Source organism: Poromitra crassiceps (genome assembly GCF_964638095.1).
Source record: "Poromitra crassiceps genome assembly, chromosome: 9".
Taxonomy (NCBI): domain Eukaryota; kingdom Metazoa; phylum Chordata; class Actinopteri; order Beryciformes; family Melamphaidae; genus Poromitra; species Poromitra crassiceps.
In genome coordinates this window covers 37,198,191-37,216,930 of record NC_139630.1, presented here as the reverse complement: position 1 = coordinate 37,216,930, position 18,740 = coordinate 37,198,191, and the positions used below count along the sequence as shown (strand labels likewise).

Below are 18,740 nucleotides of genomic sequence, written 5' to 3'. Positions count from 1 at the left end.
GTAACGAGTAAAAATGTGCATACGGCATATAATAAATGTTTTAATTCAGTGAATAAAAACAAAAAATAATTTTAACATCAGGGCAGGCACATTTTGCCAATGTGGATGGGTATCATAAAAAAATCCCAACTTTCCTAGTCATATATTTACCACTTAGCTGGGTCGTCCAAGTTCAACTCACAATTCCCATATGTACACTAGATGCTAGTCTGTGTAGCAACAGCCTATCTCATTATGTGCTCTTTATATTCTTAAGTAGGTAGAATTACCAGTTGTTCGCCCTTGACCGGCAGTGCCAGATCAACTTACATGGTCTTGGGGATGACTTTGTTTGCCTGAGTGACATTGGAGTGACAGCTATTGAGAGCGGGTTATCAAGAGGCCCGTAATTCCCATTGACAAGTAATGAATGTACAACGAAGGGAAGACAAATTTGATACCCTGCCGTTCACAGGTCATCTTAAAATCTTCAAGGCTCTGCCTCACAGCAAGGTGGGATAATAACACTGGACACAAGATGTCACTGCAGTGCAGCACAAGATATGTTTTTTAACTCTCTGAAATCTTCTACTGAAAGGCAATCCAGCCACTGTGTGTATTTGTTAAATGTCACAAACATGCTACATAGTTCCAATAAGTGGCAAATATTCACATGACAGAGGCATAAAATCCAAATGAAACCGAGACTGCTGACATCAATTGTGTAAAACTTGGTATCTGTATTTGAGGCACACGTGGCAAAACATACAAAACACATACAGTACCTGACCAGAAATGTGAAGTGGTAAGTCGTAAAAATCTTATTAGGGCAAAACTGATTAACAATATTTACATTCTTTTGAAGTTGTACAACAAACAGAAAAGTAGTACAAAATTGCATTCCCACACTGAACAAGGTTCAAGGTTGAAGGACAATAAGATAATAAGCCAATGGGGGGAAAGAGGTTGTCTCTCTGGCACAGTCAAATATGAATATAATGCAATATTATGGCCCAAACTGCTGCATCAACAGAGCGATACAAAGCATAAAATATGCAATGATCCTTTTCAAATCAATTGAAGAATATATATAAACTGCAGATCATGCAAATAGCAGGTATGTTTGAAGCATTTTAATTAGACCTCCGTGTGTTTGTGTGTCTAGGGGTGTGTGTGTGTTTGCTTGAGAGAGAGAGAATGTGTGTTCCTTAGCACAGGAACAAGGGGGTATGTGTAGGCCGGGTATGTGCTTCAATACTTATCTGTAGCTCTAACTATGAATTCCCATCAGACAAACCGATAGTAAAAGCTTCATATCTTGACATGCTTGATCCTCCACCACGTTTAGATGACCCTGGTTTGAATCTGAAACCGATCCCGTTTCCTCCTCCTCCCTGTTCCTGAGCACAGCTAATGGAACGTCCTAAAATGACCTTTTTGTTGTTGTATGATTTATAAAATCCTGTGGTTTATCTTTGACTGCCATTGACTTTCATTGTGCATTTTCTTGAAAGAATAGTGGTTTGGACTGCGTTTCCTTCCTCTCCGCCCTCCCACTGCAAGGAACTTGGCTTCAGTCCGCATTACGTTTCTGGCAATTTGCTTGTGGTCAACAGAATGTGCTTTCAGAATGAAACTGTGAGTAACATGAAATGAGGCTACATTAGAAAAGTACACATATAAAACCAAAGTGTGCGATAACCTCCATTCATTCCATACAGTATGTTGTGGGTGTATTATAAGGCAAAACAAAACAAACATCCTCATTATTTTATGATCCTTCCAAACACTTTTATGCTTAATATAAGTGAGACCTGAAGGTACCTTGCAATAATTACTACAACATTCAAGTTTATAGTGTGGCAGAAAATGGGTGAATTATACGATAACCCTGCAATGGTGGCATTTCTTCAAATGTCAAAGGATAAAATGTCTCTTTGCACCAATTAATCTCTTCTTTAAAGCTGTGAAACGCAAAACAAATCACTGTGGCTGAAAAGAGACAAATGTTTTCCTTCTTAGCACGAAAAGTAAAATATGAAGTCTCTTGCTTCTTACTGAATTCATCCAGTCTTGCTCTCAGAGAAAACACGTTCTGTTTCTCCAGCTGGCCGGTCAACAGTTCTGTCTTTTACAGACCAATCGGAGGCTCTCGTGCCGAAAGTCTCACACCAGATGGACCAATCGTAACGTGACTACATGCGATCAGATGGTCTCGTACAGAAGCATCCCACTGAAGATGGTCAAGGGTTCGGAGGAGTGGGCCAGCTTGCCGGTGACGAGGTCGATGCAGACCGTGTCGCCTACTTCCATGGGCAGGATGATGTTGAAGACGGCCAGAGCTCCAGGAGTCTGTTTGGCCTCTGCCATGGGCTTCTCCAGGCCTTCAGGCTGATAACCGGCTGAGTCTCCTCGGGCCACACCGGTGTTGGACTTGGACAGCACCGCCTCGATCTTCACGTTCTTGTGGCCAGTCAGCGTGGCACTGAAGAAGTACTTTCCACTGACTGGGGCTGTGAAATATCCTGGCGGGTAGATACAGATCAGGAGGACGTTAGTGTTTTACACTATGTTTGCTGTTGCATGGAAAAAACTCATCATTCTAGTTTAGGTGTTTTTCTCATGAAGGGAAAAATATGTTGGCTTGGATCCTTGTCTGCTGAGTAACTTTCACGACCCTTGGATCAATGATCCCCATTCAAACACATTGTGCAATTTCATGGTCATCAATCTGAAAAATTATGATTCAAAAACAAAGAAAAAGGATTCCTTTGGTTCATTTAAAATTGACTTAGTGGATATAGAGGATTTTATCTGGCAGCCGTAATATGTAGCAAAACCAACATTTCTTTGGAGGATCATTCCTCAAGTTCCCCGAACACAAATAACTTGTGAGTCTTCAACTCCACATAATACATCTCTGGATTATAAAAATACCCAGGCTGTAGTTAAGTGTCTCTATCCGATGGCTTATCCAATGGAATTTGGGATTGAGGTCTCACCAATCTAAGCCTGTTGGACCCCATTCAGAAGTAATACTGTAAGCATGGAAAAGACATTATTTTTAATCATTCATAGATTTTATATGGACAAAGTTTTTCTGGGTCACATTTCATCGAGGTGGTCAGAAAAGCACTTATATTACGAGACCCTTGAGATCAAGTGGACTTACACACACAAAAGCACATGTAGCGATTTCATTGGGACTACTGTAAAAACTCACCTGTTTTTGGATCGTAGACGTTATCTTCATTGACAAACACCTCGTTGAAGACGATGGTTCCTGCGCTGCCCATGGGCCGAGTGAGAGCGGCAGAGAAAGAAAGGCGCGGCACGTCGGCATCTGACCCTGCAGGACCTAATGGTGGGGAAGGAAAGCAGAAGTTACTTTGAAATAAAGGCAGCCGAGATTAAACAGTAATCACTGCTTTCATCTTTTGGTTTAGTAATAACAACACGTACCCTGCTCGCCTCTGAGACCTGAAATATGAGATGAAAGATAAGAAGGTTGAGGTTTTTTTTATCCTGAAAAAATAACTCTTTCCTGTTTATTTATTTTTCCTTTCGTACTGTAGATCAGAGATAACGCTTGTAAATGAGATTGTAATTAAATAAAACAATGTCTTTACCTGGGGGTCCTACTGGTCCCTGCTTGCCCTCTCTGCCTTGAGGGCCTCCTATCCCTGGGAGCCCCTTCAGACCCTGGGGACCGCGCTCGCCTCTCTCTCCACGTGGGCCGGTTAGACCTGGCGGACCTGGGAATCAAAATGTTTGGTGAGACAGCACAGCTGGGAAACACCCGAGTCCTATTTAGCAGCGTGAAGGATACCCACTAAAGTAGGCCAAAATCATAAACAGCAAGTCAGGAAATCAAAGAGATTTAAGCTGCTGTGACTTAGGATGTGCCCTTCACCCTCACAATGCACTCAAACTCCTCATTCAGACACATGGACTTAACAGCCACTTAAAGGAACAGTTCACCCAAAACAAGAAAATTCTGTCATCATCTACTCCCCCTCATGCCAGTTGAAACACAGCTTTAGGGGGTTGAGTGTAACGTGGCCAGTAGGTAGCGCTGTGCTGAAAGTAAAACCTCACTCTCCGAGACCTCAAGAGATGCTCTGGCAACAGATGTTAGAGCTCATAGGTTGAGGCCACGTCTCGTCATAGACGCTGGTTTAGCTGGCTCAGCCTGGCTGGGGGCGTGGTCAGGGTGGGGTAAAAACCCCCGTTCTATCCATTCAGCAAGTTAGAATTTAGCTGATAGCTCAGCCCAGGCAGACACGATCGGGGATTTAACCACCGCAGTAAACGCACATCTGAGCAGACGTCTTGTGTTCTGCTCTAGAACCCCCAAACCTGTAGTTTAGAGCAGCAGCACCGTCTTTTGGTGAGTCAGCCCATGAGATATATGGGCGGTTTTACCCCACTCGCACGCCAGCCGTTTAACATTTTGTGGGCGTTCCCAGACATGCGGACTGTCTCTATGGGCTTTAGCCTCCTCGCTAGAGCGTCCGCCTCCCATCCCGAGGTTCCCGGTTCAATCCCCAGCTGTGGTGGGGGATGCAGGTTACACATTTAACACATAGGGAACGTTGCCAGCACAACTCGAGAAGTACCTGGCTTACTTAGTACTTCAGTAGGCCTACTGAAGTCAATGGTGACTGGTTTTATCTCGAGTTGTGCTGGCCTGGTAACCTTCCTATGTGTTATAATATGAACAAACTTCACCTGTGTTTCAACTGTCATAAGGGTGAGTAGATTATGTCAGAATGTTAATGTTGGGGTGAACTGTCTCTTTAAATGAATGCTACTCAGGAAGATGGTTTATCATGAAAGACAGGCTGGATTCTTTCTTTGGACTATGTTTTCCTCGACCTCTGACCTTTCCTCCTTTCCATTGAGCGATATCTCTTGTCCTAAAGTGGGATCCCATGCCCTCTGTCCGTCCACTGTGACTCACCCGTGAAGTCTTGCTCTGTGAAACTGTAGAACTCTTCGGCCAAGTTCAGGATGGAAGAGTTCAGCCTGTGTATCTTGGCGTGGACGTTCTCCAGCTGCACATTCTGGATATTGTCGATAACGTCGCCGTGAGACGCTACCGTGACGTTGAGTCCATTAACGCAGTTCCACAGCCCGGACACATGGCGGTTCAGGCCCTCCTTGATCCTCTGCAGGCTGTCGGAGAAGGAGTCCAGGCGTCCGCACACCCCCTCCATCTTGGAGAGTCTCTTCTCCAGGCCGTCGCTGGCCCGCCGGCACTCGCCCACCTCCGTCACATAGTTGCTTGTGATGATTTGGAGCTCTTTGTCCAGGCCGCCGAATCGAAGCTTAGAGTCATCAACATGCTCCGTCAGCTCATTCTGCACCTTGTCCACCTTTAAGGCAACATGGATTTTAGATGCTTGTAAATGCATGCATTTAGAATGTAAAGTACGGTATTCATTCTGACATAATGTATAACTTCTATAATGAAAACATATTTTCCATCATTGTTACTATTTGTTTTTGTCTGATTTCTCATAGATATAAAACTATGTAAGCACTATTATCCAGTCCATGTCCGTCAAGCATAGTAAAGTGTATGTAATATGTTCAAATATTTTCATAACTATAATAACATTGTATGAAAACATTGCAGCCAAGATAAATATGCATAACATGATTAATATCATGTTGGTTTTTAAATGTTTTTTAAGTACTATAAAGGCATTCTTCTTTACCGTCTACTGTTTTCAGCATCATCATCATCATCATCATCACAGAGGTAATGATTTTGTCTGTTTAGTTAAAGGGAGGCTTTGCCGATTTTCCACCCGCTTTGTATCATTACAATGTCAGTCATGCAGCTGGGCAGCCTTTACCTTGTCTTCATGTTTTCCTGCACCGAGAGCTCTGCAGTTTATTACAGCACTTCCGTGTCCAGCATGATGCAAAACGCATCATTCTGTGTACAGGAAGTGAACAGATGTTGCTCGAAGGCAGCTGTTATTGTTTCTTTTTATTTTCTCTGTATGCGCACATCTCCGAGAGCCTTAACGAGCGTTAGAACACGGCTCTCTCGAATACTCGATTCTGATTGGTCAATCAACAATATTCACCGGTCATTATTTCTCGACAACCGACCGCTGCTCTGCCACACCTGGATTAATCAGTTGATAAGAGCATTTTGTCTGCAGACACTACTAATTAGGCCAACCAGTTGCAGCTGTGGTGTCTTGTGTGCCAATTACGAATGAAACCACTTTGTGTTGAAAACGCTATTAAAAAATCTATTTGAATAATTATTTTTGTAAGATTATTGAATGATTTAGTTGTAGGCCGTGTTCTAAGCGGGATAATGTATACTGAGCCGGTGATTACTGGAAATAATGACCTTCAGGTGAATGATTAAGCCCTCCGCTGCGCGTCGGGCTCAATCTCACCTGTCGGTCATTATTTCCACAGTAATCACCGGCTCAGTATAGACCAAATCAGCGGGATGTTTACATTTACTTCCGGGTACCCCTGAGGTCCACACATTATAATGGCGGTGGACGGCACAAACTGACGTGTTGAAGACAAAAACAGACAAAGAAGACAAAAATGGTTCGTCCGTGTTGTGTTGTTGTTTAATATCATTCATAACAACACTTTCACTAACGTTAGTGGAGACCAGACTAGCTAATTTACCTGTTGGACCAGACTAGAGTAGACTTGAAGCTAAATTAAATTGACGTGGCGTCAGTAGCTCTGTCTGTACCAGGCTCTTTCTCGCCGAGAAGAGCCTGGTGACGCGAGGTTACTCTGTCTGTAACGTAAAAAAACAGCGAGTTTGACAGACAAACAAACGTTATTAGCTAGCTAACACTACATAAAACAAACACAGAAGAAAGGCTAGATACGTCGGACAAGCATGTTTACCAACCGTTTAACCATTTAAATTGAAAGTAGTCGGCCGAAAACAACGAGAGGGTTTGACAGCATTTATTTGACAACACGCACATTTAAACCTGCCGCCTTCCCCAAGTGGTACCCGGAAGTAAATTTGTTTACATGGTGACGTCACGGTGATTTGGTCTATACATGATCCCTTACTTAATGACCCATACCAGCTGGCGGCGGCGGAGTTTCTGCAGGCAGTCAAACGTGGATTACTCGATGCAGAAAATATACACAAGGTAAGCACTGTCCATCTACTTTATATTACAGAGATTGTAATTATACAAAACGAGTTGAAAATCAGAAAGGCCTTCCTTAAATTGCAAAGTGAACTGTAAAGGTTTTCAAAAGTGATACACAAAATAGATTTTGATTAGGCGTAGTAGCAGGAGCAATAGTAGTATTACTAGCAGCATCATTCACACGATCTTACCTCAGTCATGATGTCATCATTGGTGTTGGTCAGATCAGTCAGACTGTCCCCATGTCTCTGGACGGTCCTTCCCAGGCCCTTCAATGTGTCATTAATGGAGTTGAACGTGACCATGACCCCAGCCAGCTCTCCTTGGAGGGACTTCAGTTCTCCTCCCAATCTTCCACTGTGGACACCATGACCTTCCAGCCGTTTCTTCAGATCGTTTATGTTGGTTTTACACTGTCCGGTACACTCCTCCACTTCCTCTCTGAGTCTCCCCACCTCCTCTTGAAGGTTGGAGCACACCTGAGAGCAAGTGGACTCCTCCGAGTCCATTCTTCTCCGCAGATCCGTCAGTTCGCCTTGGCACCTGCCGAGGGCACTGTTGGTGGTGTTGGTGAATGACCGCAGGTCTTCTTCTACGGTGCTGCAAACATAGCAATCATCAACATCGCGACCCAATGTTTCAACCTCCGTGACAATCCGGTTGAAGTGCTCGCCGTCCTCTCCGGTCACAGCCTTTATCTTTTTGATATCTTCTGCCAAGTCGATGACTCTGTCAATCAGCGAGTCTCCTGACACGGACAGGTCCTTTAACCTGGTGTCAAACTTCTGGATGTCCTCTTCGTTGGCCACGACCCTCCACTCTATGGTTTTGACTGTGTCTTCGGTCTTACGGTTATTTCCGTTGGGCCCGCAGGCCTCAGCGCACAGTTTTGTGGTCGCCGTTAGTCTTTTGTCCATGAAGGTTGTTATATTCTCCAGCTGGCCTAGACGTCTGCTGTGGTCCGTGACCGTGTCTCCAAGAACAGCCACGTCCAGCTCTATCTTACCAATCTTGAAGCCATGGTCGTCCAGTCGACTGATCACCATGTTGCGTATCTGAGTGACCTCTCTCTGCACGTTGTCCTTCACGTTGTTCCCGGTGTTGGTGCACCTCTGCTCCGTCTTCCTCACCGTGTTGTTCAACCTCTTCTCCACTTCTCTCAGTCTGCCATTCAACCTGTCCTCTGTCACTCTTCCCTTCCCTCCTCCTCCACCGCCTGTCCCGGCCAGCTCCTTATCCAGGCGCCCTTTGATGACGTCATAACTGTTAGCTGTGGAGGTGACGTGGACCTCCAGGGTGGCCAGCCTCTTCTCCAGCTCGGTGACGGTGTTGCAGCAGGCCTGCGAGCGCTCTGTCTCCCTGCGGGTGATCTCCAGGCTCTGTCTCAGGTTCTGGTCCATGGAGCTGAGAAGCTTCTCCAGAGCTCGGATCCTGTCCCTGTCCTCCTGCTGCTGACGCCTCAGGTCCTCCACACCTGCCTGGAGGGAACACGGGTTAGTGGTAAATCCATGTAGAAGAACTTAAAGGAACAGCTCACCCTAAAATACTAAATACATGGTTTGTGTTAGTTGCCTGCTGGGTTTTGGACATATTCTCTCCCTTCTCTCGAATACAATGGAACTGAATGGCACTCGGCTTGTGGTGGTCAAAGCACCAAAAGAATACATTTGAAAAACTCAACAGCAATGTCTCTTTCCAGAAATCATGACCCACTAGCTAGTAGCTAGCGGGTGTAGTTCGGTCGAAAATAGAAAATAGTTCCTACATGGCATGTCCCTTTAATCTCACCGTTCCAACACTTTGGCCTCCAACTATAATGCTCTGATTCATGGAACGTTTGCATGTGTCGATGTAGGATGCAGAGGAGGATTGGGATTTATTTGCCAATAATATAGCACTCATCAATTAGTTATTGATTTGTCAGCTTCCTCATGCCAAGATTTTTGACAACTTCCTCAATTGTTTGATTTGGAAAGCCTCACATTCCCATTCCCACTCTTTATGAGTTGATCCCAGTCAGCCAGCAGCTACCAGGAACATTGGGTGTGTGCTCTCGTTCTTTACAACTGACTTGTTTGATTTGAAAATGAACTGTACCTTGCCATCTTTGTCTTAAGAAGTTAGGGTGTTGTTGTGGCCCAGTGGACTAAGGCACACACCAGCAAATTGCATGTACCAGCAAATTGGTCGTTCTGAATCAGTGTAAGAAATACAATTTTCTTTCAAATGGCATTTTTTCATAATGTGATGGTGCCAGATAGTTTGTTTTCACATAAGTATCTGGGAACGAGTCACTCGGGCAACCTTTTCATAGGGCAGGAAATAAGTGATTGGATGAACCATCTGTCTATCACGTCTATCACAGGCTCGTTCTCTCTGGCGTCACGCCAAATTCCACCCGTAGCTGCCTCTGGACGCTGATTGGTGCGAACCACTGGTGGTTCAGATTCAAACCAATAGATTGGAGCGTGACAAGATGGATTTGTCATGTGATCGTGATCTGATGATCTCACGCAAATCCAGCTGCCTGGCCAGGTTATTATTTTTTTCCATTTGTACCGCAAAAATTTGTCTCACACTTCTTTCCCATTGCTGGAAACTAGCAGCAGGCCTTAAACACAGAACAGTGCTGTCCATGTTCCACCCAATTGTTGGGTGGAATACTGATTGTTTCTTCTTCTTCTTTTTATGCAGTGGTTTGGCATTTGCTTCTACTGCTGGTGTCGTGTTGCCAACATTTTCTATGGCTTCAGGCTGCCTGGCTTGTTTTCTGATCAGAAATGCTCACTTTTTCTCATCCAGAACGCACTGGAAATAATCCCCCCTGGTCTTAAGGCTCCCGCAAATCACTTATGGTGGCCCACATGGTACACATGAATAATTTGACAACTCAGCAAATAAAATGTGAATAGAGTGAGATGCAACAGAGCGTATACTCCTCCTAATCACCGGGGCTTCTTCTTTTTTTGCCTGACCCTGGTTTGAATCCAGCTCACTCTCTACTGGTCTCTCTGTCACGCTGAGTCTCTACTGGTCTATCTGTCACGCTGCGTCTCTACTGGTCTCTCTGTCACGCTGCGTCTCTACTGGTCTCTCTGTCACGCTGCGTCTCTACTGGTCTCTCTGTCACACTGCGTCTCTACTGGTCTCTCTGTCACGCTGCGTCTCTACTGGTCTCTCTGTCACGCTGCATCTCTACTGGTCTCTCTGTCACGCTGCGTCTCTACTGGTCTCTCTGTCACACTGCGTCTCTACTGGTCTCTCTGTCACACTGCGTCTCTACTGGTCTCTCTGTCACGCTGCGTCTCTACTGGTCTCTCTGTCACGCTGCATCTCTACTGGTCTCTCTGTCACGCTGCGTCTCTACTGGTCTCTCTGTCACGCTGCGTCTCTACTGGTCTCTCTGTCACGCTGCGTCTCTACTGGTCTCTCTGTCACGCTGCATCTCTACTGGTCTCTCTGTCACACTGCGTCTCTACTGGTCTCTCTGTCACACTGCGTCTCTACTGGTCTCTCTGTCACGCTGCATCTCTACTGGTCTCTCTGTCACGCTGCATCTCTACTGGTCTCTCTGTCACGCTGCGTCTCTACTGGTCTCTCTGTCACGCTGCATCTCTACTGGTCTCTCTGTCACGCTGCATCTCTACTGGTCTCTCTGTCACGCTGGGTACAACACAATAAAGCAACAACACTAGTGAAAAGTCTATCTGAGATATTGAGGCTCACCTGGCAGGTGGAGCAGGACAGAGACACTCTTCTCTCCAGCTCCGTCAGGATCTCTTCCTTCAGAGTATTCAGCTGGTTCCCTCCTCCCCTGGCTACTCCATCCAACTCATTCCCCCCTCCATTCCCATTCACCAGGTGGTTGTTGATGTGCAGCAGGTTCTGGTCATGGACCTGAATGAGTGAGTGAGTGAGCGAGTGAGCGAGCGAGCGAGCGAACGAATGAATGAATGCATGAATGAATGAATGAATGATTGAATGAATATGGTCTAATTGTGTTTTTCTGCAAACCCTACGGTCCAGTGTGGGACCATCATTACAAACAAACACATGTTGTGCGGCCAAGCTTTGTTCAAAGTTCAAACGCACATAACTTTCTTTTACATTCTAGTCAAGATCCCAAGGTTTCAATATGTCAGGTTGAATTACATGGAAATGTGTTTAAAATGATGCACAAGGAATCTAGATTTTTTCCATTTGATGTCATGGTGCAGCCATAAAAATGTACATCTTGGGATCGAATATTCACTCAATTATGTGCGATATATCTTTAATGAAACTAGCAGATGCAGACTATGTATATAATATTGTGGTACAGTATGATCTTTTTTCTAACTTGGAAGGGGAATTGTAAAGAGAAATCAGAGTTCAAAGGGTTAAAATATAAGTATCCAGACAGACAGACAGACAGACAGACAGACAGACAGACAGACAGACAGACAGACAGAGACAGACAGACAGTTTACCTGAGTCCTGTTGTACAGCTGGTCCAGTCTGGTCTGGATGTTGTGGATGGTTTCCTTCATCTGTGGCTGGGCTGCGTCTGCAGGGACGCCAGCTCCGTTTAGACCAGGCCTAAACAGAGGGGGGAGAGTTGAGAGGGAGTGAAGGAGCATAGCCTTAAGTGTTTTTACCTCAAATGGGGATGTGGTTAATCATATGTGGCCACAAAATGTAGGCCTATCTTAAACACAGGGAAAAGGCTTTGGAGGGCATTTGAAATATAAAAGATTTACCCAATATCTATCCTGCTTTGACGTACAGTACACAGTTAAAGTCGCAAGACACACTGACAAAGTGTTTTTATGCAGAATTCAGGAATACAGCTGAACAAGATCTATTTATATACATCTCCCTCTCCCTGTATACATGAATAAACAGAATATTCTCTTGTGGAAACTGACCTCAGCCAGACCATACAAATCAACATTAAACAGGAAGTGGCATATACATCCTCCAGTAGATGGTACTGTATATACATCCTTCAGTAGATGGTATATACATCCTTCAGTAGATCAATACAACCCAGCTAGCATAATGGGTTTCCTGAATGATGATAGGATTTTAGTGTGCGAGTAAACGCACCCATTGAGAAACATGACAGGCAGATGATGTAATGAAGGAAATGTGCACGTACAGTCTCTGGTTCAGGCCATCCACGGTGGACTGCATGGTGTGCAGGTCTTTGGTGAGACCCCGGAGCTTCTCCTCCAGTTGTCTTATCTTCTCACTGTCACCTGCAAACAGCACACTGTCAGCATCGCCATTATGAATGAGGACATTACAACTTTGTTTTTACTCTCTTAACATACCTCCTAGTTTCTCTCCAGTCACAGTATCAAAGTGGTAAAGCAGCTACACCCAATTAAAGAGGTCGATAGAAAAAGCAACCATACGATACTATTATGGCTGTTAAATATGCACTATATTTAAATGTATCATTTTGCATGGAATGGTAGGTCAAGAAATTGTCCCGTCCGTTAATTCATTCATCCATCCATTCATTCATTCATAAGGAATGAAGGAGTCACAAGGCAGACCTAGGCTCATTCAGAGCACTTGTGAAAAAACAAACAAAAACAACAACATAATTTACTTGATCTTGAACGTGATCCATAGTGATCCGTGTTTCCACACGCTAAATTAAGCGCATCTCGATTATGTATGTAAAACTGAACGCACAGCATTTTCTTCAGCCTTCATACCATCTCTACTGTCTCCGCCCCTCTGTCCGCCGCCGGGGTTGTAGCCGGTCTGCGTGATGCGTGGCCTCCCTGTGTTTACCCGAGTGTCCGTCACCACCTTAGGCCCGTCGAAGCAGTCCTCGCCCGAGTAACCGTGGCAACACTTCCACTCCATCTCTGTCACCATCTTGTAGGCTACCTTATACCTTGGCCTCCTGTATGTCCGGTAACTGGGGGTGAAATGGCAAGATGACTGATTGCTGATAGACTGATGACCGATCCCTCAATGCAATGCAATGCACACACAGAGGAAAATACCAATAATATATAACAGAGGTTGATTTTATGATAAAGTAAGAGTAGTAGTTAGGACTGTTTATAGCTGAAGTTGCTGAAACTGATGCTGCGACTATAAATGTCAACGTAAGGGGAATTTTGTAGCACTCAACACAATTGAAATTGTCTGTTATTACGTATTACTGACACTTGCACACTGTACAATTGGTGTGCTGAGCAGTTTGTTTTGTACGTTTGCTGCAAAAACAATTGCTCACAAACATTCATTTATCTGCCCATGTTCTTGCTAAATTAAAACAAATTATCCACTGTGGCAAGATGGAGTGATACAGTTATCAAAAAGAACAGATCATTCCAGGAACAGCAGGTACCGGAGGTAATTAGATAACATGTAGCATTTGGTGGGTGCTCTTTACCAAAACACCTTATATACAGTTCAAAATACAATGCTTCAGCATGCGCTGGGACGCGTCATCAGTGATGTTACCTGGGGTCGTAAGGTGTTTCGGGTCTATCGAACATCATACACCCTCGCCCAGTAGACCCAGCCGAGGCCGATTAAGACCCCGACTCGCGTCCCAGAAGCAGCCGCTCACGGATCAGCCTTCCTACTCTGTCTGCAGCGTTGCCCGCGGAAGGGTTGATCATGCCCAATCCGCTGCAATAGAGCTAGTGCTACACTGCAGCATTGAAAGACCCTTCGGTGCATGGAGGGCTAAGGCTCTGTGGGTTTCTCCCGGCCACGCTCCTCCTTCGTCTCACCAGACCTCCAAAAGGCAATCCTACTATGCCGCACCATAGACAAAGAGGACGCCTCTAGGAGGCCTGTGCGCTGCACGTCATTCGCCTGCGGCGAGCACCTCGCTCTAGCCTGAAGGACCCCAGGCCGCGCCGATCTTTATACAGCTTTACGGAGGCTAATCCGTAGCGTTTGTGGTTTCTGTAGTACCATGAAGATATTTTGTAACATGGGTGGCCCCAGTGGGAAGACCCTTAACCCTGACAGGGTCATTGCTCATTGCCATGCTGTATAGTTATACAGTACAGTGATGGATACAGCGTAGGTTGCCATTCTGTGAATGACTAAGATATTTCCGTGGCACCCCCATCTAAGAAGATTTGGGGATTTATTGTGATAACTAAATGGCACTATAGCGTTACATTGAAACTGTTCAGTAGCCTATGTTGTTGTTAGGGATTGATTGAAGGACGCCTAGTGTTCCCTGAAACATACTGAATAACAGCCTTGTATACTGTCGGTATACTGTGCAGTGAATCTGCAGTAGATGTTGGGAAATAGTTGAAAATCATCCACTGATCTATGGGATCATCTACGGGTGAGATTGCGAGCGCTGCTTATACTTTAAAATGTCATTCCTGGTCCAGTTTCCAAAAGCCATGCCAGCACTAAATCTTATTTTAAGAGGAATTATCCACAGAACTAACTCTTCTATCAAAAACACGACTGTTTTATTTGGCAAAGGCTTCTGCAACTTTGTCCTGTTATTCGGCTCTGTGGCCCGAAGAGACTGATGTCTCACAGTAACAATGTAATGAATAGAGCTAGGCCGGAAAGGCTCCGTGAAGATTTATTATGGCAGCAGCGTCACACGGGCACGTTAACAAGCTTCGCCTGTGAACCTTCAGCAGGTTGCTGACGCTCCATCATGCCAGCCCGCAAACATCTCTGTAGGCACCGTGGACCTTTCTCTGTGCCATAGAAAAGACTTTGGCTTCCAGCTCGCCGCTCGGTGCTGAGAGCGTGAGAAAAGGGGAGCCGACGTACTCTCAGAGAGAGAGAGAGGGGGGGAACGAAAACAAGGCATGGAGAGAGGAGAGAGAGGAGAGGGAGGAGAGAGAGGAGAGGGAGAAGCGGGAGGCGGAGCTGCTGGGGTAAAGCTGGAGTTGGAGAAATAAGGGAAGACAGACAGTCATAAAGAAAGAGCGAGAGACAGAGAGAGAGAGAGAGAGAGAGCGAGAGAGAGGAGAAGAAGAAGAAGAAGTTGTTTTTACAGGGCAGCACGGCTAGACTGCGGTGCCTGGAACCCGTGGGCTTCATTCTTAGCATATCCTAGGCTTAGGCCAAGGCCCCCGCTCTGCTCTGCTCTGCTCTGCTCTGCTCTGCTCTGCTGTAGGCGGGCACGGGGATCAGGCAGCCAGACCTGACGGGTCAAACAGGATGGCGAGGACTTCAAAAGAAAGAACAAAACAAAGAAAACGTGCGTGGGAGCGTTTGATTAATCTCTCCTTCCCGCACGATACACTTTTGGGCAAATCAATCAATCTAAATGTGTTCCGGTACTTTAATGACACGGCAAACTGCAGCTCCACCAGAGTAGGTGTGTCTGTGACCATGCCAAGGTTTAAGATGAATGCTTCTGTTCTGGAGAGGCAGTCGGGAGGATGTTGTGCCGTACAGCAGCCCACCCAGAACCATGGCCCAGAAAGGAGGAGGAGAGGAAGGAGAGTGAGAGAGAGAGAGAAGGAAAAGAGGTCAAAGAAAAGGAGAGGGGAGGGAGGGAGAATGGAGAATATCAACTTCTGCCTATCTGAAGACAGAAAGTTGGAGGGAAGAAGTCGGGGTTCAGATTGGATTCGAGCGAAAGATAGAGTGAGTCAGTGTGGACGTTCGAAGTACTATAGAAGAGAGGACAAGAGAGAGAGAGAGAGAGAGGGGAGGGAGAGGGAGAGAGAAAGAGAAAGAGAGATACTCACGCCACTCTAGGACACTGGCCCCAGGCACAGCGGTGGTAGTCCGGCTTGACGTACGTCTCCACCCCGTCCTCCATCACACAGCTAACGGTGCGTGTTACCACATAAGCACACCAATTCCTGGCAAATCACACACATGCATGCGCGCGCACACACACACACACACACACACACACACACACACACACACACACACACACACACACACGCACACAGTACAGAGAGAGGGCAATGACAGATGAGTCAGTGTATTGCTATTGGCAGTTTAGCTGTAAGTTGAGAGTCAGACGTGGACACAAACATACGGTAGCAGCCCACACACACACGCACGCACATCTTTGTACTTACAGTATATTCTCAACATAGACTGTGTAAAATATGGATGTCATGACAGCTCCAAAAAAGTAAAGCCAAAACATCTCGATCGCCCCTTTGTGGCCGGTCCCAGTATAGGTCATAAGTCCCTCCATGTTAGCTTATGGGACATAACAAAAATAACAAAAAAAAATCTAAGTACATGTCAAATGACTTCCCAATTTCCCCCCCGGGGATCATTAAAGTCTTTCTGATTCTGATTCTGATTCTGAATACATTTTTCCCAAAGCTGGTTTCTGACATTTTAGCTAGTGCTTATCACGCTGATGTATGATCAAGTTCTCATTTTTCTGATAAGTTTGTTTTTAGTGAGTTATTTGATGATATAAAAAGGGCTGATTGACAGCTGTGACAGCCACTCTCAAACCTCCGTCAGACGGCGGCACGGCTGAGGGGCTACACTGCGCAGACTCAGGTCCCAATTGACATCACATAAGCAAGATGGCAGCTCGCTGAAAATAGACATTTTGGCTTCACTTTTGCATAGCGGTAGGAAGTGGAGATGTGTTGTCCGTATATTACAGTCAATGATTCTCAAGAGGACCTTACATCGATAACATTCATTCCTTAACCCCTTACATACCGGTGGCCAAATTTGACACACACACACACACTCTTCCATTTCAAATAAAAATTTTAGATTCTCAAATATGTTTGATTTCATGTCACTGTTCCTTCTGTTTACTCGACCGACAATAAACTACACTTAGAGACTGGAAACCAGAGTCTTTGTAAGGAATTACTGGCATGTTAAGGATTAGTTTGAGAAATAGGATTACATTCAGCTAAAGGAAACGGATAAACAAGTAGTGTTTAACTGTCAACACTATGTATGTATATCCATAACCATTTCCCTTGCGTGAATGTAATCCTTATTCTAACCCTTAACCCTAAATGTACCTTAACTTTAACCCTTACCCACACCTAATCCTACTTCTAACGTAACCCTAAACCAGATTCCTAACCCTAAATTAACCCTTCACCTTAACCTTACTGTTACCTTATCCGAATACTAATCTGAACTCTAAACCCTAAACCCTTTGAAGAAGAAGTGAAGGCCGGACAAAAATGTTTCACCTGACAAAAAATGGCCTGACTCTGAAGATCTAAATCTGAAAATCAAAGGGGCAGAGGTACAAGGACACACACACACACACACACACACACACACACACACACACACACACACAGAGAGAGAGAGTCTGCGTGCTGCTCTATTTGTCCTCATCCTCCCGACCCCCCTTGACCCCCAGAGTTACCTCCTTGATAACACTCCAGATAGACGTGAGGACACAGGCGTCCTCTTGTCTTAGCCTGGACAAGACAGTCGCCTTCCATCATCATTTTCATATCGCTGAATTACTGCAGAATCCCCTCCACCACTGTTTCCCTGCTGCTTATTACGGCCAATTAGTGTCACTGTGAGACCCGGCTGAGCAGAACTGTGGAGGCTTCAGGACTCAAGAGTTGGAGCGCACAAGGAGTTCCTTCATGCTGGAAAGTCAATCAGCGACTTACCTCTCTCTCTCTCTCTCTCTCTGCCTGCATGTCTGTCAGTCTCTCTCTTTTTTTTGGCATGACTGTGTTTCAGAAGCACAACAATTCATACATTCAATATTCTTATTGAAATGAGTATATGTCTCTGGCACTTCCTCTCTTTCTGTGTGTCTCCCTGTTTCTATCTTTATATCAAATATACATGTGCACATACAGTATACAGATAAGACAGGAAAACAGAGACTCGCAGATCGCTGTTGTTGGGTGAAAACCTCCAAAAAGTTAAAAAAAAAAAAAAAACGTGGGGCATTTTTCATCTTTATTGACACGGACAGGCCATTGACAGGAAATATAGAGAGAGAGAGAGAGGATGACATGCAGCAAAGGGCCCTGGGTCGGATTTGAACCCGGGCCTGCCCCAGGAGGGACTAAGCCTTTATGGTATGCGCTCTACCAGGTGAGCGCCCCCAAAAAGTCCACTTTTAACTAAGAAACTAAAAGCTGATTTATGCGCCGATAGGCCAGCCAGCTGCGGCGCACCCCTCGGCGCAGCTCGGCGGAAGAGGACGTGCAGCTCGTCAAAAATGTGACTCTGCAGCGTCGACGCGGACGTGACGTGACCAGCACGTATCCACTGTTATTAGCGATCGGTCACATACAATACAATACAAAACAGTACGGGGAGTGCCACTCAAGGAAATGCCATTTCCTCATTTAACTCATTCCTCGCCAGATGTTTTGAGAATAAGTCACTAGCCACCTCCAGGGTTTTTGATAATTTTCATTAATCTTCCAAGACCCACAGAATATTTTCTTCTATGACTACGTAAAGATTGAATATCCCAAAAGAAGGAAGAGAGTCTCTACTTTCATAGGGAAAAAAAGTTCCGTTCTTTAGTTATCGACACCTGAATGTACAGTAGGTCGTTTTCACCAAAAACAGCAGTCTCTGACCAGAAAGCGGAGGAAATGGCATTTTTGTCAATTAAGTCATCTTCACGACTCCTGACCCGAATAAATGTCTTTGATG

At 45.3% G+C, this 18,740-nt stretch overlaps 1 protein-coding gene across 1 annotated transcript; it reads right to left on the bottom strand.

Moving 5' to 3' along the window:
• Positions 1-707: 707 nt before the first annotated feature.
• On the bottom strand, positions 708-15,927 carry emilin1a (elastin microfibril interfacer 1a). The gene is made up of 11 exons (XM_083643167.1): positions 15,842-15,927; positions 12,851-13,059; positions 12,283-12,382; positions 11,612-11,720; positions 10,869-11,039; positions 7,334-8,620; positions 4,943-5,357; positions 3,609-3,734; positions 3,442-3,459; positions 3,203-3,337; positions 708-2,504 (listed from the first exon to the last, which is right to left on the bottom strand). The coding sequence occupies exons 1-11, from the start codon at positions 15,913-15,915 to the stop codon at positions 2,185-2,187; spliced, it is 2,964 nt and encodes a 987-aa protein (XP_083499293.1). The 5' UTR covers positions 15,916-15,927; the 3' UTR covers positions 708-2,184.
• Between the last annotated feature and the right edge of the window lie 2,813 nt (positions 15,928-18,740).